Consider the following 26,178-nt stretch of genomic DNA (forward strand, 5'->3'; position numbering starts at 1 on the left):
ATTCACTTACAAGCAGAGATCAAAAAAATAGGAATTTTTTTTTACTAAAAATTACTGTAACATGTCCGCCCCATATCTCAGCCCCGCAGCCATGGTTCATGCTAGAACCTGCTCCCCATGGATTAGGGAGGTGTTACAGGACCTGCGGCCTGTGCTCTCTGGACCCTTCACCCTCTGTATATGTGGATTGTTTCCTTAACCCCTTCAGGACATTGTGATTTTTTAATTTTATTTCAGTCTTCCCAGACTTGGGGATGCCTAATGTATTTATTTTTATGTATAATCTATGGAAATGGGGGCGATTTGAACTTTTAGGGGCTTTTTTTTTTTTTTTTTCAAAAGCTCCCCTCAACTCCAGGAGACTTGAATCTGCAATAAGTCTGACACAGCTACTCCTTCTGATGCCACAACTATCCTGTGTATGCAGCAGATTTAGGGCACATTGTACTTGCATTATTATGACCACAGTCTGTTGTATCACGTGGGTGTATGTGAGACAACACAGGCAGGCTATGCACACTGCTTTGCCACATTGTCTCACTCATGTAGGGCTACTGACACAGCAGGGCACACAGGATAGTTGTGGTTGCAGATAAAGCCAAAATGCTACAACTGTCTCTGAATGGCTAAGGTGGCGTTCACACTACCGTCGGTGTCTGATGGCTAGTGTCCGCTGCCGACGTCCGCTCAAAATCTTGCGCGGACATTGGCATCGGACACTAGCTGTGTCCGTGACATTTTGCATCGATTTAAATGGAGATCGGGTGCGTTTTTACTGTCCGTGTCTGTCCTTAAGTGTCTGTTCCCAAAGATGTCCGACTTTTCAAGCGGACAGCAAAAACCTACATGTCGGGTTTTGCTGTCCGCTTGAAAAGTCGGACATCTTTAGGAACGGACACTTAAGGACACCCACAGACAGTAAAAGAACGCACCCGATCGCCATTTAAATCAATGCAAAATGTCACGGACACAGCTAGAGTCCGATGCCAATGTCCGTGCAAGATTTTGAACGGACATTAGCAGCGGACACTAGCCATCAGACACCGACGGTAGTGTGAACACACCCTAATAGAAGACAACAGACCTGTTCCTGCAGCTCTGGATGTGAATGGAGTAGAAGGTGCAATTTAATATTTTACATATGTTTAACCAATGAGTTGCTGAGCAGAAGCATAACAGTCATGGAGTGAGACTTGGGTTCCCTCAGACGACAATACGGACCAGAACGAGACTTCGGTCCCCCCTCAGTACCAAAATTGTGCTTGCAGCTCTGGATGTAACTAGAGTAAAAATCATGCTGCAAATATAATCAAACTATTTTCAGTAAATTTAACCTGTGAGTTGCCGAGTGGAAGCCAAACAGTAATGGAAAGAGACTCGGGGACCCTCAGACCACACACACGGAGCCAACAATCTGGGCCGGATATTTAGAATCATTTTATTGTTAGTACAGGAAGGCTCATATAGAAGACTTAAAGCTTTACAAAAAATATATATATAACAAAACCGAAAAAAAAAAAAAATATGGGGGAAAAAAAAAAAATAGAACATACCCTACGCATTCCCCAGACAGTCACCAGGAAAAATGAGAATCAGGGGCAGAAGTCGGGGCCACGGGGGATCCCATGATGAAAACATCAAGTCTCTTCTTCCACCCTCCAGAACAGATCCATCTATTCTCCGATAGGAGGTAACCATTGGTGGCGCTGCGGAGGGCGGAGCGGGATGTGCAGTATATAACGGGGTAACACCGGGGCTGGGCAGTTAGCACAAAAGTGGGGGGAAGGGGCAAAGAGAAGGCTGGAGAAACGAGCCCCAGACTGTGACGGGTTCATACAGCTTTATTTGATAGGAGCAGAGTGTGCTGAATGGCTATGTAAGTGATGCAGACAGACGGACGGGGGAGGGGGCAAAAAAAAAAAGAACAGAAAGAAGAAGAAGGGATCCATGACTGATGGGAACTGGGGAGACATTATAAGAAATGAAAAGGGCAGGGGGGACGGGAGAACATTTAACTTTGCTGCTTTCTCTTCAGAGCCTCCACTAAGTCGTTCTTCAAAGCCTCCTGTTTCGATTTGTCTGCGAACGTCTGGACGGACCTGCAGGGGGCGAGAGACGGAGAGTGGGAGTGAGTGACACAGTAAAGTCAGGCTCATTGGGTATCCCGGAGATGAGGGGTCTTGGGTAAAGCCAAAGCAAACATAGAAGTCAATGGACAGATGGAGCAGTATCCATTGACTTCTACCAAGCGACCTCCATCACACACGGTGCCACAATGTGTCCCCTATAGAAGGCGGCATCGCTGGGTATTGTCTAGCCACTATACGTTAGTCCAATCGGAGGGTCGGTGCTCCTCCTGTCACACATCCTTGTGTCACACAGTTAGTAAACGTGAAAAAAAAAAATGGCGTGTCCCTCATGTTCAGCAACGGAAACAAGTGCAAAAAAGAAGGTATACTAGTAAGTCCTAACCCTGAGCATCTGTGTTACAGTATCAATGTAATAAGCCATTGCTATGGAATTCTGCTGGCTTTACATGCAGCTGACTGACACGGATCCATGATGATTTACATACTTGCAAGATCTGTCAATCCCCTCAATCTCTGGGGGGCGCTGTAAGTCACGTCCCAGTCTTTGCACCTTGCTGCAGTCATATCAGTAGCATTTTAGTAAAGGAGCAGATAACCAGGAGAGGATGAAATGGTGGTGGATGTAATGGGAATGATCTGTACACATCATACGTGTGATATGTAATGGTGGCCAGCAGAGGGCAGGATGTCCCTGGCACTAGATTCGGGGAGTTGTAAATGTAGCCATGCATGGTCCATCCCATAAGTAGCACTGGAGAACCCTATGTACACCCAGGTATCTTATGACGTCCCTATAATCATTGTGTGTCCTACTGAGTGTTCCCAGTCAGGGTCTATCCTCTATTAGGTGGGGATCATCAGTATAGTAGGGATGATTTGCTATAGGGTGTGTCCCGCCCCATGTGCAGCCCTACCCCCACACACTACATGTTGTTAGATTACATGCATCTCAGTAAACTCCACAACAGGATTAGTCAATCCATGCAGCCCCATGTCCCCCGCAGCACTGAGTGGGCCGTCGGTACCCATCACCTGCCAGAAAGCTGCCGCAGTAATGCATAGCGGGCACACAAGCTGCAAATGCTAACGCTATTCCTTTAAATGTCCCTGGATAGAACAAAGGTGGCGCTGGCTCCACAATGCATGGCCTTTTATGACATGCACAACACTGGACCGCCGGTGCTGCACCAGCCGCCCGCTGCCATGCAGTACGCAGCGCTATCGTGAGGGCGCCCCCACTGGCACACCATGCGGACACCACTGAGCCTGTGTCAGGGGATGGCGGAGGACGGACAGTGGGTACCTGGACTAGTTATCTGGCTGCAGGTAGATCTGGCGTTGTGTCAGCACCTGAGACAGCTCCCTCTGGAGTTGCCTAAATTTAACGTTGTCTGGGATTGCATCTATTGATCTACAGAGTTCAGCGGGAGGAGAGAGAAGCGAGAAGAAGCTGGCATGAGATTGTGACAAAACACAGGCTGGAGGAGGGAAGGAACAACGGGCATCGGGTAGAGGCGGGAAGGGACAACGGGCATCAGGTAGAGGAGGGGGAGGAACAATGGGTAGAGGAGGGGAGGAACAATGGGCATCAGGTAGAAGAGGGAAGGAACAACGGGCATCAGGTAGAGGAGGGAAGGAACAACGGGCATCGGGTAGAGGAAGGGAGGAACAACGGGCATCAGGTAGAGGAGGGAAGGACAACGGGCATCGGGTAGAGGAGGGAAGGAACAACGGGCATCAGGTAGAGGAGGGAAGGAACAACGGGCATCAGGTAGAGGCGGGAAGGAACAACGGGCATCAGGTGGAGGAGGGAAGGAACAACGGGCATCAGGTGGAGGAGGGAAGGACAACAGGCATCGGGTAGAGGAGGGAAGGAACAACGGGCATCAGGTAGAGGCGGGGAGGAACAACGGGCATCGGGTAGAGGAGGGAAGGAACAACGGGCATCAGGTAGAGGCGGGAAGGAACAACGGGCATCAGGTGGAGAAGGGAAGGACAACAGGCATCGGGTAGAGGAGGGAAGGAACAACGGGCATCAGGTAGAGGCGGGAAGGAACAACGGGCATCAGGTGGAGGAGGGAAGGACAACAGGCATCGGGTAGAGGAGGGAAGGAACAACGGGCATCAGGTAGAGGCGGGGAGGAACAACGGGCATCGGGTAGAGGAGGGAAGGAACAACGGATACAAAATGGAAGTGGGAGATCAACAGGCACTGGATGGAGGTGGGAAGGGACAATGGGCATGAGGTAGAGGAAGAACAACATAGTGAAGAACGGAAGGACTAAGAGCACAAGGTCAAGGAGTGGAAAACAACAGGCACAGGATGAAGGTGAGAAGGGACAACAAGCATCAGGTAGAAGAAGGAAGGAAAATTAGTTTGAGGAGGGGAAGACAACGGATACAAAATGGAAGTGGAGTGATCAACAGGCTCAGGATGGAGGTGGGAAGGGACAATGGGCATGAAGTAGAGGGAGGACAACATAGTGAAGAATGGATGCCCAAGGTCAAGGAGGGGAAACCAACGGGAACAGGATGGAGGTGGACAAGGGGCATGAGGTAGAGGAAGGATTACAGGGTGGAGAGCAGAAGGATAATGGGCACAAGGTGAAGGGGGGGAACAATGGATGGAGGAGGGAAAAGAAAATGGGCACATGGAAGGAAGGAAGGAAGGGACAATGGGCACAAGGAGGAGGAAAGCTAATAGGTACAAGACACATGAAATGAGATTATGGGGATTGGCCCGCAGCTGGAGAACAACTAGAGCACGAGGAGCACAAGACGTTACCTGAGCCCGTTGACTATGTCCTTGGTTTTCCCAAAGTAAATCTCATTGAGAGTGCTCCTGATTTTGTTTTCCATGTCCTGAAGGGAAGAGAGAGATTATTTTATAAAGGAAGAATCCAAGGTCAATATCTATAGGGCAGTCAAAGGGCATCACCAAAACAGACAAGACACTGTAAGGGGAAGTTCACGCAGGGTATTTTGGCCGTACCCGCCTCAAAATCCTGACCAAAAAGACGGCTCCCATTGAACTGAGCCGCTCAGGTCTTTTTTTTCTAGGAGCCGTTTCTTCTGGCTTCCAGAAAAAGAAGCGATTCGGCCTGAAGACACTCCGTCCTCCCGACTGGGCCCATTCATTGGGCCTAATCCGGAGCAGAGTGTGCGACTAGATGCCAGTGCAGTGCAGCGCCATTCAGTTGCGGCTGCCCGTATCTTGGACCGGAAGCTGAGGCAGATAGTTACTTGGCGTTACTATAGATTGACACCCCACTAATACTGAAAACGGGAGAAGAAAAATGAAGAAAAATAAGACACCCTGGACAACCCCATTCAGGGTACATTACCTTCCCTATACAGAGTCAGCACCGCAGACAAGGTTTCCTGTATATCAAGATCTCTGTTTGCCATCAGTGAATGCAAACATGTGGTTTACTGTAACAGGGAAGCCCTGACACTGCGTTGGTGATGGAGGAAGAAGGGAGGAGATTCTTACCAGTTTAACCCCCAGATCCGACTATCAGAGCTTAACAAAAGTTATGGTGGAGAAGCTCCTTGTGACTTAGTAACCAGTCCTCCCCAATTTCCAGGCACTTACCTCTACCAGCCGCCCAATATTTGCTATGTGCGGGGAAGAATCGCTCACAGTCTCGTCCTTTTCCATCTAAAAAAAAAAAAAAAAAAGCTTAGATTTTTTTTGCTAAACAGAATTGTACTTCTACCACCACGAAGTGCTAACCCTGGTGACCAAAGCTGCAGCACTGTCTTCTCATTGCAGTATGGCGCGCACTTACCTGCCGGGTAAGACTTCCGCCCAGGTTCATTGTCCCTGAGCCGCTCTTGTTTGTCTGCAGCCACAACATGACAGTAGAGGTCAGCTTGTAATGAGCAGTGCGGCCGCTCGACTTCTCCTGCAAACACAGATACATTGTGACCAGGATTGTAGAGAGCCCAGAAAATCAGTAAGTCCAAACATCTGCATCAACAGGGTGCACTTCCATCTCGTGGCCAGAGGGGGGAGCCGTTACCTGCACTTCCACCACATGGATGGAGTCCCAGCATCCCTTGATCTTCTTTGAACCATCTCCAGCTTTCTTGATAAGGATCACCCCGGCAAATCCGTGGTCCAGATCCCAGAGATAGACGGAGGAGACGCCACCTTCAAAATACCTGCGGGATCAAGATATGGGGTCAAGAACGTACTCCAAAAAATACACAATATGGGGAGGGGTACACATAGGATGGAGGTCTTCACTAGTGCATATGCTTGTGAGCACTGAATAACACTGTGGGAGTGGTCACAGCCGCCGTATAGATTATCATCCAGCTTTCTAAGGCATGGATAACTGGAATCGCAATGTCTTTAAGAGCTTGTATCCTCACCCCAAGGCGGTTATTTGGGGGGGGGGGGAGGGGAAAGGTGATCTATGTTGCCCCTATAGACAGAATACACCCTTTGCCCACACTAGATCCAGCGGAGGAGCACAACACCCATCATCCGCAGTACCAAGCTCCTGAATCCCCTTTGCTGCCGGACGGACCTGCACGGTGTGACCTTTAAAGTTGTAATAAGGGGATGACTGAACCCTAAAGTGTGGGCGCGGGGTGTGGTGCGGCGCCTCCTCGCCCTCTGCCTGCCAAGGGATGCATTACACGCTGCTCACAGCAGGATTCGCTGCAGACCTCGTCCTACCTACAGCAGCAGCTTTTGATCATTTGGAACAACATGAAAGTGTCGGTGACGGGGGAGGGGCCGGGACGGCGGCGCGGGTTTGATGTGGTCGCCGCTGATGAGTTTTTACATAACGGCTTTTGTGGGTATTTGAGGAATGTGCTAAAACGATGTCTGAAACCGCACCGAGCCCCCGGAGAGAGGCAGGACCAGACCTAACAGCAACCACATGGCAGAGCCGGCCCTGCACTGCCTCAACCCCTTCACTGCTGGTGCGTCACGCTGCAGAAAGGGTTAACACAAAAACTACTCCCCTTTAACTCTGTGTGAAACTTAGTTAAAGGAATTAGAGAAGTAACTGAAGCTAAGACATAATAAGATGGCCCCCCCCAACCCGGTACAACATGACAAGTATCAGTGTGCTAGAATGGCATTGTCCTATCTCTCCCAAATGTGTCACCATCCAGTCCTCCCGAAGCATCTGCAGGTCATTCTCCTGTCCCCCAAGTGTCATTGGACTGTCCCCCAAGTGTCATTCTCCTGTCCCCCAAGTGTCATTGGTTTGTCCCAGGTGCAAGAGTGCCTTGGACTGCCCGAGTGTCACCGTTGTCCTGTACCCCAAGTGTCAGTGTGTCATTGTCCTGTACCCCAAGTGTCATTGTCCTGTACCCCAAGTGTCAGCGTGTCATTGTCCTGTACCCCAAGTGTCAGTGTGTCATTGTCCTGTACCCCACGTGTCATTGTCCTGTACCCCAAGTGTCATTGTCCTGTACCCCAAGTGTCAGTGTGTCATTTTCCTGTACCCCAAGTGTCAGCGTGAAATTGGATTGTCCCCCAAAGTGTCAGGGTGACATCATTCTGTACCCCAAATGTCATCATGACAATGTCCTGTACCCCTGAGGCATCTGCATGTCTTATCCTGTGTCACATCTTTCTTTATAGTAAACTGCTCCTGTACTTGTTATCCATTAACCACTTAGAGCCCACAATCTACATGAGCTCCTCAAAATCGGCCTATGAACACTCCTCATTGCAGGGTGATATAGAGGTTTCCGCCATAGCCCCACTATCTGTGATCCCCCCTAGCAGCAGCAATAAATGTCATCACTTAGCCAGTGGCAGGCATTCAGTAGTCAGTAGCCAACCCCATCTAGTCCATGCCCTGGAAGCCAGATACAGTACAAACCCTGGTTGGAACTTGTAGTTCCCCATATGTCATGATACTTCATGTTCCCAACCTATACTGTAACTCTGCTGCTACCTCTCCTAGAGGCGCCTGCTGGGAACATCTGCTGCTGACCACAGAATGATTGGCGACCCAAAATGGCGCCAGCCGGCTCCTATCAGGTATAAGTAGTGAAACTCTATCTGGCCTGCACAGGTGCACTGCCCCCCCCTCCCCGAAGACATGCCAAGGGCCTGGAGTCAGAGAAGAGACAGAGCCAGCTGCCTGGAGCTCAGCAAACATCTGCAAGGCTGGAACGCTGAAATCTGAGCATCATGTCATGTCCCCGGCTCACACCAGATGGATCCTGCACTGTCTGAACACTCTGCAGACAAGGACTACAACACTACATACTATCCTAAGGACAATGGGAAAGCTGTGGCCTCAGCTATGGAGGAACTACAACTCCTAGCATACAATAACATATCACATCAGCCCATCTCATGTAATTGTATCCGCGTGAAATTAGTAGGAGGGGTCACCAAGCCTGTGTTAACCTGTCCATAAAGGATGAAGCCGCACCTGTACTACAATCCAGAGCTGCGCTCACTATTCTGCTGGAACAGTCACTGTGTACATACATTACATTACTTATCCTGTACTGATCCTGAGTTACATCCTGTATTATACTCCAGAGCTGCGCTCACTATTCTGCTGGTACAGTCACTGTGTACATACATTACATTACTTATCCTGTACTGATCCTGAGTTACATCCTGTATTATACCCCAGAGCTGTACTCACTATTCTGCTGGTACAGTCACTGTGTATATACATTACATTACTTATCCTGTACTGATCCTGAGTTATATCCTGTATTATACTCCAGAGCTGCGCTCACTATTCTGCTGGTGCAGTCACTGTGTATATACATTACATTACTTATCCTGTATTATACTCCAGAGCTGCACTCACTATTCTGCTGCTACAGTCACTGTGTACATACATTACTTATCCTGTACTGATCCTGAGTTACATCCTGTATTATACTCCAGAGCTGCACTCACTATTCTGCTGGTACAGTCACTGTGTACATACATTACATTACGTATCCTGTACTGATCCTGAGTTACATCCTGTATTATACTCCAGAGCTGCGCTCACTATTCTGCTGGTGCAGTCACTGTGTACATACATTACATTACTTATCCTGTACTGATCCTGAGTTACATTCTGTATTATACTCCAGAGCTGCGCTCACTATTCTGCTGGTACAGGCACTGTGTACATACATTACATTACTTATCCTGTACTGATCCTGAGTTTCTTCCTGTATTATACTCCAGAGCTGCACTCACTATTCTGCTGGTACAGTCACTGTGTACATACATTACATTACTTATCCTGTACTGATCCTGAGTTACATTCTGTATTATACTCCAGAGCTGCGCTCACTATTCTGCTGGTACAGGCACTGTGTACATACATTACATTATTTATCCTGTACTGATCCTGAGTTACATCCTGTATTATACTCCAGAGCTGCACTCACTATTCTGCTGGTACAGTCACTATGTATATACATTACATTACTTATCCTGTACTGATCCTGAGTTACATCCTGTATTATACTCCAGAGCTGCGCTCACTATTCTGCTGGTACAGTCACTGTGTACATACACTACATTACTTATCCTGTACTGATTCTGAGTTACATCCTGTATTATACTCCAGAGCTGCACTCACTATTCTGCTGGTACAGTCACTGTGTACATACATTACATTACTTATCCTGTATTATACTCCAGAGCTGCGCTCACTATTCTGCTGGTACAGTCACTGTGTACATACATTACATTACTTATCCTGTACTGATCCTGAGTTACATCCTGTATTATACTCCAGAGCTGCGCTCACTATTCTGCTGGTACAGTCACTGTGTACATACATTACATTACTTATCCTGTACTGATCCTGAGTTACATCCTGTATTATACTGCAGAGCTGCGCTCACTATTCTGCTGGTACAGTCACTGTGTACATACATTACATTACTTATCCTGTACTGATCCTGAGTTACATCCTGTATGATACTCCAGAGCTGCACTCACTATTCTGCTGGTACAGTCACTGTGTACATACATTACATTACTTATCCTGTACTGATCCTGAGTTACATCCTGTATTATACTCCAGAGCTGCGCTCACTATTCTGCTGGTACAGTCACTGTGTACATACATTACATTACTTATCCTGTACTGATCCTGAGTTACATCCTGTATTATACTGCAGAGCTGCGCTCACTATTCTGCTGGTACAGTCACTGTGTACATACATTACATTACTTATCCTGTACTGATCCTGAGTTACATCCTGTATGATACTCCAGAGCTGCACTCACTATTCTGCTGGTACAGTCACTGTGTACATACATTACATTACTTATCCTATCCTAAGTTACATCCTGTATTATACCCCCAGAGCTGCACTCAATAGTTGCAACTTCACAGCTGAAATCTTACAGCATCCCCTGCCTGTTCAGCTTCTTCTATGTTCATAGACTTTGTTCTAGTAATTTGCATTTCACATTTTGCCCAAGCTCTTGTGAAGCAAAAACTGCCAGAATGCATTATAGGCACTTATAAGCTATTAAGGAACGGTTCTCCACCAGCTTGCTGACTGTTTCCAGTACCATCCAGCAGAACTGTGGGTGCAGCTTTAATCCTTTCCTAAATTTATGTTTAATCATGAATGGTCACTTTGTAATATAGACCCGGGCTTATATATATTAGATGATTGCATGTCAGTGGTTGTCAGAATTCTTCTAGGTAAAGGGGGCAGTAGTGAGCTCTCCTGTCCTGACACTGTAAGGAGGTGCAGCATGAATCATATATATCTCAGGTTTGGGAGAGAGGGGGGGGGGGGGGGGCTCATATTTATGTCACCCCCACCCCTTCCTCCGTGTTAATTCCTGGAGCCGTGGGCAGATTCCTGACCGCAGGTTGTGTTCAGATCTCCATAGGAAACAAAACATTTAAAAAAAAACGTAAAAAGAAGAATACAAAGCGCTGCCTAACCCCCGGCCCTGTCCCCAGGGCCCAACACTCAGCCTCACACTCTGCCCAGGCAGCTGGAGAAACGCTTGTGCGATGTTCAGGGGGGAGTGTGATGTGGAGACCGCACTCATCGTTTGGGAGCCATGACCTCATAATGACATCACACTGTCTGCGCTGAGTCCGAGCCCATCGTTCCTGTGTTACCCTGGTGCTCGAGTCCCAAACAAAGGAATCTGGATTTAATCATCATCCCACACACCGAGCTCTGCTTTATAAGACATAGCAGAGCAGGCAGCTGCTCCGAGCGCCCTCCTCCCCCGCCACACAGAGGAGGAGAACCTACAGGTCTCGGTACTGGTCGAAGGCGTTGTTGGCTTCCACCTCCAGTTTGCGCAGACGAGCGGACGGCATGGCTCCATCTTCCAAGGGCGGGTCGTACTTATTGCTCCACGGTGACCTGTGGGTGAGAAGAGAGGAGGTGCGGTGAAGGAGCATTCGAGGTGAGGGGGGCGGATCGTTACACCTGAAGTACCGTGCCTTACCTGTAGGAGTCGCCATCTCTGTTATAATCACACAACAGATAGTCTTTGCCCACCACCTTATCTCGGGCGATTTTCAGGGGCTGGTCGACTGAAGACAGGAGATCTTCACAGAGACTGGGTACCTGCAGAAAACAAGACGCCTCAGTGATACTTTGCGGCAAGCCGTAAAGGGATCAACAACTGATTTGCAGCAAGGTGTAAAGTGAGAGGACTAAAAATGACAGATTAAGCAGAGCAAAATCCCTGCGGAGCACAGAGGGCGCTGTTAACATGATAGCGGGTTATTTCATTTCCATACTCATGTTTCTAAAGCGTGTACAAAGCAGACATCAAAGGCGCGCGGCGCTCTGCCCACCGACTTCCTCCAGCTCCTAATAAAAGAGGAATGCTCAGCGATTAGTGAGCCCAGAGCCCGGCGCACATTCCTCCGCTCTGCGTCCTGTCCTGGGCAGATGCCTAATTAGCTCAGTCTGGAGGAATTGGGGGAGGGGGGGGCACTTAACCCTTCAAAACCCAACATTATCCAGAATGACACAAATCTCCAACAAGTCAAAAGAAAAATCTGTTCTTGTGTTATATGGAACATTCCCCATTGTGTGGTTACAGTTGTAAGAGCAGGAGCGGCACACCTACTATTATGGTGGCCATATGGCCACAGGGTTCATGGCTGCACACGATTGGCTCTGGTGATTATCTCCCGGGAAAGTGTTGTCTTTACTCTCTACAGTCATGGGTGTGTCTGTCAACAAACCTGCTGACTGTTTCCAATACCAAATGGCAGAAGACTGAGTGCAGCTCTGGAGTATATTACAAGCTGCAACTCAAGATCTGAACAAGGTAAGTAGTGTATTTTATAGTGAGTGCAGCTCTGGAGTATAATACAGGATGTAACTCAGGATCAGTACAGGATAAGTAATGTAATGTATGTACACAGTGACTGCACCAGCAGAATAGTGAGCGCAGCTCTGGAGTATAATACAGGATGTAACTCAGGATCAGTACAGGATAAGTAATGTAATGTATGTACACAGTGACTGCACCAGCAGTATAGTGAGTGCAGCTCTGGAGTATAATACAGGAAGTAACTCAGGATCAGTACAGGATAAGTAATGTAATGTATGTACACAGTGACTGCACCAGCAGTATAGTGAGTGCAGCTCTGGAGTATAATACAGGAAGTAACTCAGGATCAGTACAGGATAAGTAATGTAATGTATGTACACAGTGACTGTACCAGCAGAATAGTGAGTGCAGCTCTGGAGTATAATACAGGATGTAACTCAGGATCAGTACAGGATAAGTAATGTAATGTATGTACACAGTGACTGCACCAGCAGTATAGTGAGTGCAGCTCTGGAGTATAATACAGGAAGTAACTCAGGATCAGTACAGGATAAGTAATGTAATGTATGTACACAGTGACTGTACCAGCAGAATAGTGAGTGCAGCTCTGGAGTATAATACAGGATGTAACTCAGGATCAGTACAGGATAAGTAATGTAATGTATGTACACAGTGACTGTACCAGCAGAATAGTGAGCGCAGCTCTGGAGTATAATACAGGATGTAACTCAGGATCAGTACCGGATAAGTAATGTAATGTATGTACACAGTGACTGCACCAGCAGTATAGTGAGTGCAGCTCTGGAGTATAATACAGGAAGTAACTCAGGATCAGTACAGGATAAGTAATGTAATGTATGTACACAGTGACTGCACCAGCAGAATAGTGAGTGCAGCTCTGGAGTATAATACAGGATATAACTCAGGATCAGTACAGGATAAGTAATGTAATGTATGTACACAGTGACTGCACCAGCAGAATAGTGAGCGCAGCTCTGGAGTATTATACATTGCTGATCATATAATATATGTACACAGTGACTCTATTGTTCATGGACTCAACATGACATGAATTTAGCAACCCAAAGACAATGGCCACTCTCACTATAGACGGATTGTAATGTACCTGGTGCTGGGGGTCTCATACTTGGGTGGGCTAAGAGCATGTACAGGTCATGTATGAGTGTTGTGTGTGGAAAGATCGCCTATCAGCACTGAGAGAATGGGTGGTAAAGGGTACAGAAATCTCTGGAGGTTGTGGGCAAGGGTGGGGTGGGGGTAACAATGAAACTTCAGAAAGTCTTCAGGGGACATTCAAAGAGGTGGAATACAAAGAGAAGACAAATTGAAAGAAGTTAATGAGATTCTGATAGCCGTGTGTGGAACAAGGTTTCTCTTGTCGTACCTGGAGCCGCGGCCCCCTCCCCACTTCACTCAGCCAGGTATCTGAACAAAAGTTAATTAAACTTAACCACTTGCAAACCGATCGTACAAGACTGCGGCCATTGTCCAGGGCAGAAACCAGATACCTGCAGAGATGGCGAGCTGGGATATGGACCAAGAGGGAAATGAAAGCATCCACCCGGTCACGGCTGACAGGTGGGAAGTGGACAGGAGGCTCAGACACGGCTTTATAGATCTCCTTACAATGGAGCCCCTGAGGTTTCTTTCAATCGCTCTCCTCCTACAACATTTAAGTGCAGTAGTGATGTATGAAGGAAACATGTGAAGGGAAAACGTAGACCCAGTACCCGAATGCCATGTGTGGGGAACAAGAGGACGAAAGAAGGAACACTAGAGACACCAGGGGACGTGCAGGCATTGGACAGTCAGCAGAACAGGGGAGCAGACGGTAAGAAAATGGGGGACACAACCTGGTAACGAAGCAGGAGATAGGGGGCACAACCAAACAAGGGGGGGGGATGTGCGACATAACTAGCTAAAGGGGAGACGGTAAGAGGTGATAACCAAGGAACGAGTGAAACCTGGTAAGGAACTGATCCCTAGTGTAGGTGGGATTACTGATAACTAATGTAAGTTCTTGTACAGAAGAATGTACACTGCTCAAATACATAAAGGGAACACTTAAGTAACACAATGTAACTCCAAGCAGCACTGACTGACAATCACTTTCACCTGCTGTTCTGCAAATGGAATAGACAACAGATGGAAATTATTGGCAATTATGGAGACACACTCAATAAAGGAGGGGTCTGCAGGTGGGGACCACAGACCACATCTCAGTACCAATGCTTTCTGGCTGATGTTTTGGTCACTTTTGAATGTTGGTTGTGCTTTCACACTCTACAACTCACACAAGTGGCTCAGGGTGGCACATCAATGTGAGCTGTGGCAAGAAGGTTTGCTGTGTCTGTCAGCGCAGTGTCCGGAGGGTGGAGGCGCTACCAGGAGACAGGCCAGTACACCAGAGGACGTGGAGGGGGCCATAGGAGGGAAACAACCCAGCAGCAGGACCGTTATCTCCGCCTTTGTGCAAGGAGGAACAGGAGGAGCACTGCAAAATGACCTCCAGCAGGTCACAAATGTGCAATGTTAGAAACCGACTCCATAAGGATGGTATGAGGGCCTGACATCCACAGATGGGGGCTGTGCTCACACCCCAACACCGTGCAGGACGCTTGGCATTTGCCACAGAACACCAGGATTGGTAACTTCGCCACTGGTGCCCTGTGCTCTTCACAGATGAAAGCAGGTTCACACTGAGCACGTGACAGAGTCTGGAGATGCCGTGGAGAGCGATCTGCTGCTTGCAACATCCTTCAGCATGACCGGTTTGGCAGTGTGTCAGTAATGGTGTGGGGTGGCCCTCTATGTCCTCGCCAGAGGTAGCCTGACTGCCATTAGGTACCAAGATGAGATCTTCAGACCCCTTGTGAGACCATATGCTGGTGCGGTTGGCCCTGGGTTCCTCCTAATGCAGGACAATGTCAGACCTCATGTGGCTGGAGTGTGTCAGCAGTTCCTGCAAGATGAAGGCATTGAAGCTAAGGACTGGTCTGTCCATTTCCCAGACCTGAATTTGATTGAGCACATCTGGGACATCATGTCTCGCTCCATCCACCAACATCACGATGCACCACAGACTGTCCAGGAGTTGGCAGATGCTTTAGTCCAGGTCTGGGAGGAGATCCCTCAGGAGACCATCCACAACCTCATCAGGAGCTGCCCAGGCCTTGTAGGGAGGTCATACAGGCACGTGGAGGCCACACACACTACTACAGTACATCAAAGTTGGATCGGCCTGCAGTGTGTTTTTCCACTTTAATTCTGGGGGCGACTCCAAATCCAGGCCTCCATTGGTTAATAAATGTGATTTCCATGGATGGTTTTTGTGTGATTTTGTTGTCATCACATTCAACTTTGTACAGAACAAATTATTCAGATCTAGGAGGTGTTATTGGAGGGTTCCCTTTATTTTTTTGAGCAGTGTATAAACAATCCATTAAATAAGCAGGTCAAGGGGCAATACATATATCCTGGCCATGATGGGTTAAGCTATATGGATTTAGAGATACAGGGCGAGAGTCCACCTGGATACAGTAGGCTGGGGGGCCCATAGTGACCTGGAGTAAGAGTTGCATAGACAAGACACAAAAATTAAAGTATAAGGAAAATAGGCCCTATAAGCCACGACAGAAGCCCCCTTGAGATGGGCTTTCATGGTGTATGTTAATGGTCATAGTTGGGGGTGACCCCATTCTACCTGAAGCCACTTTTCATCCTGGGATAAAGACCACAATGCAGGGCTTCATTAAGAGGATCTGAGTGAGCGCTCTGACTTCATTCTTGTCTGTCTCGCTCCAGTCACGCTCTCACCCCTGCCCCTGCCTCTGTGGATCACAAGATGTCAGACTGACAGGGCGGCTAATGTGATCTAATTATCAGCGCCAGGAACGTGACGGCGGCCGTGCCAGGAGGCTTTACTAATGACGGTAAACAGTCTGGGAACACTGCGTGGAGGCCGCCGCTCACAGATCACACTGGTTTATCAGTCTCTCACTGGACAGGTTGGCATCAAAGTCCTGCCTGATGGGGGCAACAAAGACACCGCCTGTATAATGTAAGATAAGACGCCTCAGTAATGATGTAGTAGTACAACCGCCTTGCAGGATGGGACCAGACGGCCATAACCAGACCTAGGACGGGCAGAGCAGAGGGCCATACCCAGACCTAGGACGGGCGGAGCAGAGGGACATAACCAGACCTAGGACGGGCGGAGCAGAGGGCCATAACCAGACCTAGGACTGGCGGAACAGAGGGCCATAACCAGACCTAGGACGGGCGGAGCAGAGGGCCATAACCAGACCTAGGACGGGCGGAGCAGAGGGCCATAACCAGACCTAGGATGGGCGGAGCAGAGGGCCATAACCAGACCTAGGACGGGCGGAGCAGAGGGCCATAACCAGACCTAGGACGGGCGGAGCAGAGGGCCATAACCAGACCTAGGACGGGCGGAGCAGAGGGCCATAACCAGACCTAGGACGGGCGGAGCAGAGGGCCATAACCAGACCTAGGACGGGCGGAGCAGAGGGCCATAACCAGACCTAGGACGGGCGGAGCAGAGGGCCATAACCAGACCTAGGACGGGCGGAGCAGAGGGCCATAACCAGACCTAGGACGGGCGGAGCAGAGGGCCATAACCAGACCTAGGACGGGCGGAGCAGAGGGCCATAACCAGACCTAGGACGGGCGGAGCAGAGGGCCATAACCAGACCTAGGACGGGCGGAGCAGAGGGCCATAACCAGACCTAGGACGGGCGGAGCAGAGGGCCATAACCAGACCTAGGACGGGCGGAGCAGAGGGCCATAACCAGACCTAGGACGGGCGGAGCAGAGGGCCATAACCAGACCTAGGACGGGCGGAGCAGAGGGCCATAACCAGACCTAGGACGGGCGGAGCAGAGGGCCATAACCAGACCTAGGACGGGCGGAGCAGAGGGCCATAACCAGACCTAGGACGGGCGGAGCAGAGGGCCATAACCAGACCTAGGACGGGCGGAGCAGAGGGCCATAACCAGACCTAGGACGGGCGGAGCAGAGGGCCATAACCAGACCTAGGACGGGCGGAGCAGAGGGCCATAACCAGACCTAGGACGGGCGGAGCAGAGGGCCATAACCAGACCTAGGACGGGCGGAGCAGAGGGCCATAACCAGACCTAGGACGGGCGGAACAGAGGGCCATAACCAGACCTAGGACGGGCGGAGCAGAGGGCCATAACCAGACCTAGGACGGGCGGAGCAGAGGGCCATAACCAGACCTAGGACGGGCGGAGCAGAGGGCCATAACCAGACCTAGGACGGGCGGAGCAGAGGGCCATAACCAGACCTAGGACGGGCGGAGCAGAGGGCCATAACCAGACCTAGGACGGGCGGAGCAGAGGGCCATAACCAGACCTAGGACGGGCGGAGCAGAGGGCCATAACCAGACCTAGGACGGGCGGAGCAGAGGGCCATAACCAGACCTAGGACGGGCGGAGCAGAGGGCCATAACCAGACCTAGGACGGGCGGAGCAGAGGGCCATATTATAAAATATCTTACAGACAGAGGAGCGGGTTCTTACCAAGTCAATGAGGTCACTGAGGTTCTTCTCAATCTGTTGGGGAGGGAGACGCCTCATCAAATCCAAGGCACAGTCCAACTGCTGGTCACTCTGCAACAGAAAATATAAGATTATAAATTAGACCATCATCAAAAGTCTGAAAATCAAACACTATATACATGAGACAAGGCCGCAGTCCCAGCAATATTTTATCTGCGTCGCCCTCTATCCAGCAAGTGTTAGGATAGGGGGAGGCTATGACAGCATCTTCCAGCAGGTGGCGCTGGTCTCCTGAGCAGCTCCCTGGTACACCAGAGATATGACGGGGTCAGTTAGGAATCAGCTCTTACTGTAGATGACCCCAGGGCCTGGCAGCATATACCCACAGACCTGCCAAGCGCACACCCTCAGCTATCTGTACTAGGCTGCCCGGCCATGCTCTTGTCATCTAATGAAGCAATGGAGTTCTTGGCTGTGCACACCAGGACCAGAGGAGCACTGGTAAGAGGAGCCAGGGCGCGGGGGGACAAAAACCATGTAAGAAAGGGGGAGGGAATGTGTTACATAACCAAGTAAGGAAGGGTGGAAGCCAAAGCCAGGTAAAGGAGGGAATAGCTGCTCTCTGGCAGAGCCCAGACAAGCGCTGTACAAGGTGGGATTACCAGATATAGGAGCGGCTTAACTAGGTGAGACCTTGAAAGCCATCATGTGCACACCAGGACCAAAGGAGCTCTGGCAAGAGGGGTGTTATACAGAACCTACAAATATACACCGTGCAGTACCCACATCATAGTACAGAGCCTACACCGTGCAGTGCCTATGCCTTATATAGAGCCTACACCTCTACACCATGCAGTGCACACACCTAACAGAGATCCTACACATCTATACGGTGCAGTGCCTATACCTTATATACAGCCTACACATCTACACCGTGCAGTGCACACACCTTACACAGAGCCTACACAATGCAGTGCCTACACCTTACACAGAGCCTACACCTCTACACCGTGCAGTGCACACACCTTACACAGAGCCTACACAATGCAGTGCCTACACCTTACACAGAGCCTACACCTCTACACCGTGCAGTGCACACACCTTACACAGAGCCTACACAATGCAGTGCCTACACCTTACACAGAGCCTACACCTCTACACAATGCAGTGCACACACCTTACACAGAGCCTACACATCTATACCGTGCAGTGCCTACACCTTACACAGAGCCTACACATCTACACAATGCAGTGCCCACACCTTACACAGAGCCTACACATCTACACAATGAAGGCTACACCTTACACAGAGCCTACACAACTATACCGTGTAGTGCTCACAATTTATACTAATACACCCACACAGTGCAGTGCTCACAATCCATTCAGTGCACCAGCCACACCTTATAAAAAGATTATACACCCACAGAGTGGAGTTCCCATACTGTATACAGAGTCTATAAACTCACACAACCCCAGTGCTAGCAGTCTGCTGGGATGCACACAGTAGGCACTGGATGGGCACATTACTGTTGTGTATGAGCAATACCATAGGACACAGTGCAGTACTACCTGAGCTTACACCTGGCGAGACTGATGAGGCCACTAAAAGTGCACCCCTGTGTATACAGAGAGGCGCCGCATAGTGTCAGTACTGCAGCAATAGTTAAAATGACTTCCAGTTTATGTGGCACTGGCATCCGTAATACTGTACTTCTACTTGCATCTTGGCACTGTGCCCTGACTGAGAATTACACCCAGTATATAGGACAAGAGAAGTGGTACTGTGCAGTATTTACATGTACAGGATAAGATATATATTCACACCCCTTTCCCACCAGCTGATGACCCCCACATGACTTGCAGCCCCTTCTCAGGAGAACTCCTTGCAGCTGCAGAGATGGAGGCAGCCCTGGGGGTGAGGGATGACTATGCACTGACTCCTGGGTTCCCATACACTGGCTCCATTTCCCTGCCTGCATTCATTTCCTGATGTTATCAGGCGCCAGGTGCTATGTGACCCAGAAAATCTCTGCTCTGACCTGGCAGAGACGCAGGGCGGCACCAATCAGCAAAATCTGACGATGATCAAAGGAATCACAGCAGCATTACCAGATTACACAACGCACCGAGCCAAGCTCCACAAGATGGAAGACGTCCTAGGCACTTACTACATGGGATAAAGGTTACTAACACTAAAGTAACCTCTGCATACAGGAGAAGTGGTACTGTGCAGTGTCCTATATACAGGACAAGAGAAGTGGTACTGTGCAGTGTCCTATATACAGAATAAGAGAAATGGTACTGTGCAGTGTCCTATATACAGAATAAGAGAAGTGGTACTGTGCAGTGTCCATATATACAGAATAAGAGCAGATACTGAGAATTACACCCAGTATACAGGACAAGAGAAGTGGTACTGTGCAGTGTCCTATATACAGAATAAGAGCAGATACTGAGAATTACACCAGTATACAGGACAGGAGAAGTGGTACTGTGCAGTGTCCTATATACAGAATAAGAGCAGATACTGAGAATTACACCAGTATACAGGACAGGAGAAGTGGTACTGTGCAGTGTCCTATATACAGAATAAGAGCAGATACTGAGAATTACCCCCAGTATACAGGAGAGGAGAAGTGGTACTGTGTAGTGTCCATATATACAGGACTAGAGAAGTGGTACTGTGCAGTGTCCATATATACAGAATAAGAGCAGATACTGAGAATTACACCAGTATACAGGACAAGAGAAGTGGTACTGTGCAGTGTCCATATATACAGAATAAGAGCAGATACTGAGAATTACACCAGTATACAGGACAAGAGAAGTGGTACTGTGCAGTGTCCATATATACAGAATAAGAGCAGATACTGAGAATTACACCAGTATACAGGACAGGAGAAGTGGTACTGTGCAGTGTCCATATATACAGAATAAGAGCAGATACTGAGAATTACACCCAGTATACAGGACAGGAGAAGTGGTACTGTGCAGTGTCCATATATACAGAATAAGAGCAGATACTGAGAATTACACCCAGTATACAGGACAAGAGAAGTGGTACTGTGCAGTGTCCATATATACAGAATAAGAGAAGTGGTACTGTGCAGTGTCCATATACACAGAATAAGAGCAGATACTGAGAATTACACTAGTATACAGGACAAGAGAAGTGGTACTGGGCAGTGTCCATATATACAGAATAAGAGCAGATACTGAGTATTACACCCAGTATACAGAATAAGAGAAGTGGTACTGTGCAGTGTTCATATGTACAGAATAAGAGCAGATACTGAGAATTACACCAGTATACAGGACAAGAGAAGTGGTACTGTGCAGTGTCCATATATACAGAATAAGAGAAGTGGTACTGTGCAGTGTCCATATATACAGAATAAGAGCAGATACTGAGAATTACACCCAGTATACAGGACAAGAGAAGTGGTACTGTGCAGTGTCCATATATACAGGATAAGAGCAGATACTGAGAATTACACCCAGTATACAGGACAAGAGAAGTGGTACTGTGCAGTGTCCATATATACAGGACAAGAGAAGTGGTACTGTGCAGTGTCCTATATACAGAATAAGAGCAGATACTGAGAATTACCCCCAGTATACAGGAGAGGAGAAGTGGTACTGTGTAGTGTCCATATATACAGGACTAGAGAAGTGGTACTGTGCAGTGTCCATATATACAGAATAAGAGCAGATACTGAGAATTACACCAGTATACAGGAAAAGAGAAGTGGTACTGTGCAGTGTCCATGTATACAGAATAAGAGAAGTGGTACTGTGCAGTGTATATATATACAGAATAAGAGAAGTGGTACTGTGCAGTGTCCATATATACAGAATAAGAGAAGTGGTACTGTGCAGTGTATATATACAGTATATATACAGAATAAGAGCAGATACTGAGGGTTACACCAGTATACAGGACAAGAGAAGTGGTACTGTGCAGTGTCCATATATACAGAATAAGAGCAGATACTGAGAATTACACCAGTATACAGGACAGGAGAAGTGGTACTGTGCAGTGTCCATATATACAGAATAAGAGCAGATACTGAGTATTACACCCAGTATACAGAATAAGAGAAGTGGTACTGTGCAGTGTCCATATGTACAGAATAAGAGCAGATACTGAGAATTACACCAGTATACAGAATAAGAGAAGTGGTACTGTGCAGTGTCCATATATACAGAATAAGAGCAGATACTGAGTATTACACCCAGTATACAGAATAAGAGAAGTGGTACTGTGCAGTGTCCATATATACAGAATAAGAGCAGATACTGAGTATTACACCCAGTATACAGAATAAGAGAAGTGGTACTGTGCAGTGTCCATATGTACAGAATAAGAGCAGATACTGAGAATTACACCAGTATACAGGACAAGAGAAGTGGTACTGTGCAGTGTCCATATATACAGAATAAGAGCAGATACTGAGAATTACACCAGTATACAGGACAAGAGAAGTGGTACTGTGCAGTGTCCATATATACAGAATAAGAGAAGTGGTACTGTGCAGTGTCCATATATACAGAATAAGAGAAGTGGTACTGTGCAGTGTCCTATATACAGAATAAGAGCAGATACTGAGAATTACACCAGTATACAGGACAAGAGAAGTGGTACTGTGCAGTGTCCATATATACAGAATAAGAGCAGATACTGAGAATTACACCAGTATACAGGACAAGAGAAGTGGTACTGTGCAGTGTCCATATATACAGAATAAGAGCAGATACTGAGAATTACACCAGTATACAGGACAAGAGAAGTGGTACTGTGCAGTGTCCATATATACAGAATAAGAGCAGATACTGAGAATTACACCAGTATACAGGACAGGAGAAGTGGTACTGTGCAGTGTCCATATATACAGAATAAGAGAAGTGGTACTGTGCAGTGTCCATATATACAGAATAAGAGCAGATACTGAGAATTACACCAGTATACAGGACAAGAGAAGTGGTACTGTGTAGTGTCCATATATACAGGACTAGAGAAGTGGTACTGTGCAGTGTCCATATATACAGGACAAGAGAAGTGGTACTGTGCAGTGTCCATATATACAGAATAAGAGAAGTGGTACTGTGCAGTGTATATATACAGTATATATACAGAATAAGAGCAGATACTGAGGGTTACACCAGTATACAGGACAAGAGAAGTGGTACTGTGCAGTGTCCATATATACAGGACAAGAGAAGTGGTACTGTGCAGTGTCCATATATACAGGACAAGAGAAGTGGTACTGTGCAGTGTCTATATATACAGAATAAGAGAAGTGGTACTGTGCAGTGTCCATATATACAGAATAAGAGAAGTGGTACTGTGCAGTGTCCATATATACAGGACAGGAGAAGTGGTACTGTGCAGTGTCCATATATACAGGACAAGAGAAGTGGTACTGTGCAGTGTCCTATATACAGAATAAGAGAAGTGGTACTGTGCAGTGTCTATATATACAGAATAAGAGAAGTGGTACTGTGCAGTGTCTATATATACAGAATAAGAGAAGTGGTACTGTGCAGTGTCCATACATTGTACACTCAGTGATGAGCTGTTGCAGGGTGTCGGTGCCAGCTGGGCAGTGTATTGTAACCCGCAGGAATGTAAATACGTCTTTATCCTGAGCACCGCAGTGATGGACGGGAACGCTTACATTTAATGCTGTTTGACAAGTGCCCTGAGTGACATTTCCCATACACAGGGATGAATACAGGGGCAGATACTAGAAGCAAAAAAAGCAGGAGCAATACACAGAGCAGCAGGGCTATACAAAAGGGGCAGAAACAAGGAACAGGGCTGTATACAGGGGGCAGATACAAGGTTCAGGGATATGCACAGGGGGCCGATATGGGTACAGAGCTGTATATGGGAGCAGATATGAAGAGTTGGGCTGTTTACAGGGGGGCAGATACAAGGCTCAGAGCCTTGGACATAGCATCCTGGGAACACAGCTGCAGGTTATGTCAGAGGAGCGGGGGGGAGGTGAGCGGAGCCCCTGCCTCATCCACGTGCAGCGGGTGACTACAGCGCCAATGTTTATCTTACTGACGGATGTTTAGATCTCCTAAGCATCATTTTTCTCCCCTTGTTAAAGGCAGTGGGGAAATCTGACTTCCCTTTCATCCGCTGCCAAAACTCCCATCCGCGATGAGGTCGGCAGGACGCCTTGCTGCAAGCAATATGACTTTTGGATGGTTTTCCGCATCCTGGCTGGACGCGCTCTCCTCTGTCAGCAGCTGGGAACCATTCCGCAGTGACGCCAACTGCTCTCCCTATTGTCACGCACAGAACCCGCGTCCCTGCTGCTCTCCCTGCAGTACACAGCTGCAACAAAAAAAATCCCGACATTAAACCTCACATCATAAAGGACGGCCTGTGTGCCGCACCTATCTGGAACGGGTTGCATGCTATGTTCTCCAGTCACATCCAAAGCTGCCTTCAAGACTGGAAACGAGACGCTGCGGACTGTGGGTGTAGCATCCCTATGAAGCTACAGAAGAATACACCTTTGAAGGAGTCGGATCTGGCGCCTTTGAAGCAAACCTGCAGCTCTGCGATCTCCTCCCTCCATGCGACATTAAAGGGTTTCCAAGTTTACAAAAAAAAAAAAAAATTGAATACAAAAAAAAAAAAAAAAAAATCAGTAAATTTCTTCCAGACTTATTCACAGTCTCTGCTTGCTGTCAGTGAACAGGCTAAACTATGGTTGTGACCTCTACTTGTCACAGCTGAGGGTCTGTTACAGTTGTACAATGACCGGGCAATTCTCTGAGAGCCAATCCGTGAGCAGAACACGATACTGACTGATACCAGGGAACAATAGACTGCACTGACATAGAGATGATAGATTGTAGATGTATTACAGGATAAGTGCTGCCTTCTCCTCCACTCATATATTACGTATCAGGTTCCTTGCAACCTCATTACGAATCGGAGGAGTTGAATTAAAGGGGTCCTTCCAGCACCTCCTTTAATAGAGGCTGCTCCACTGATTCCGGCACAGTTGGATTTTTTTCTCTAGCCCCCACCATTCCTGAGCAATCGCTACTATTAGTTTCAGCACCCAATACACTATATTAGGCTCTCCACTGTCTAGTGGGCGGTCCTAGACTGGGATACACCCACTTGTCAGCAGGGAGCCTAGTTAATATATTGGGTGCTGTAAACAACAGTAGTGATTGCTCAGGAAGGGTGGGGGCTAGAGAAAAAATTTCAACTGTCCTGGAATCAGTGGAACAGGGCCTATTACATAATAGGGAGAGTTGGGTTTGGTGGAAGGTCTCCTTTAAATTGAGGGTGAAAAATACACGGATTTTGGAGAGGTGGATGCAGTGGACAAGCCGAATTAGCTGATTGAATAAAGGTTGTGAGCTCCTACCTCTCAGGGCTGAGGGTTTGTTACAGTTGTATACTGTGGGCTATGCACCTAATCAGGGCATGCTTGCGGCCGATACCAGAGAACAATAGATTGCCCTCACACAGAGAGGCCAGACTGCGGATGAATTACAGGATAAGTGCTGCGCTCTCCTCTGCTCATGTATTATGCATCCTGGCAATCTCATTAGAATCAGGAGGAGACAAATTAAAGGGGTCCTTAAAGGTTGCAGCTCCAATATACAGTGTGGATTAGCAGAAGACCCCCGATTCAGATCTCCCCCTCCCCATACACTGTGATTCTATCCTGGACGTCGCCAGCTGATAACAGATAGCAGCAGCTAGTGACTATATCCATTGTGAAAGGGGCAGCTGACATTTTAGCTTCAGTCCTCCTTTTGGGATGGCACCAGACAGGGCTCCTCTTGGCCCCTCCTTCTTGGCCTGGTTTGGTCGCTGCGGGAATGTGCTGATGTGCAGAATAGAAGAGCTGGTCAGGTATCAGGTTGTAGCTCCAGCTCTGGTTAGCAGTGAAAGCTGAGAGGCGGCAGCTCCTTGGTATGTGACTTCTCTGGCCCATGTGGTGCCCGCCGTGGTCACTACTGTACAGGGGCAGTGCCAGCACCCCTCTGCCTTATTAGAACCCAACACAGCAAGGAGGTCACGTCTTTCGTTTCAGTGTCAGTCTGAGCAAGGATTTGCCCTGGTTAGAAGATGTCGGCTAATGACAAAAGCAGAGCTGGCGGGGCAGGGTGGTAATCCCATTATTGCCGCTCTTCTCATGGGGGTCATTCTCCACCCACACTGCATGAATCCTACAACTGCCTGCCTGCCAGCGGTGAAGACGTT

General features: G+C 48.2%; 1 protein-coding gene across 2 annotated transcripts in view; it reads right to left on the reverse strand.

Moving 5' to 3' along the window:
- Positions 1-1,413: 1,413 nt before the first annotated feature.
- CAPZB (capping actin protein of muscle Z-line subunit beta) overlaps positions 1,414-26,178 on the reverse strand; it is a 31,762-nt gene continuing 6,997 nt past the window's right edge. Inside the window, exons 2-10 of one of the 2 annotated variants that reach the window (XM_075277879.1) lie at positions 17,949-18,038; positions 11,524-11,645; positions 11,325-11,438; positions 6,116-6,257; positions 5,882-5,998; positions 5,686-5,751; positions 4,876-4,952; positions 3,394-3,501; positions 1,414-2,099 (exon numbers count right to left, since the gene is read on the reverse strand). In XM_075277879.1, the coding sequence (XP_075133980.1) occupies positions 3,399-3,501; positions 4,876-4,952; positions 5,686-5,751; positions 5,882-5,998; positions 6,116-6,257; positions 11,325-11,438; positions 11,524-11,645; positions 17,949-18,038 (831 nt within the window). In that variant the 3' untranslated portion in view covers positions 1,414-2,099; positions 3,394-3,398. The remainder of the gene's footprint in view (positions 2,100-3,393; positions 3,502-4,875; positions 4,953-5,685; positions 5,752-5,881; positions 5,999-6,115; positions 6,258-11,324; positions 11,439-11,523; positions 11,646-17,948; positions 18,039-26,178) is intronic. The other variant, XM_075277880.1, reaches the window with a different exon arrangement.

Source organism: Leptodactylus fuscus, chromosome 6 (genome assembly GCF_031893055.1).
Source record: "Leptodactylus fuscus isolate aLepFus1 chromosome 6, aLepFus1.hap2, whole genome shotgun sequence".
Taxonomy (NCBI): Eukaryota; Metazoa; Chordata; class Amphibia; order Anura; family Leptodactylidae; genus Leptodactylus; species Leptodactylus fuscus.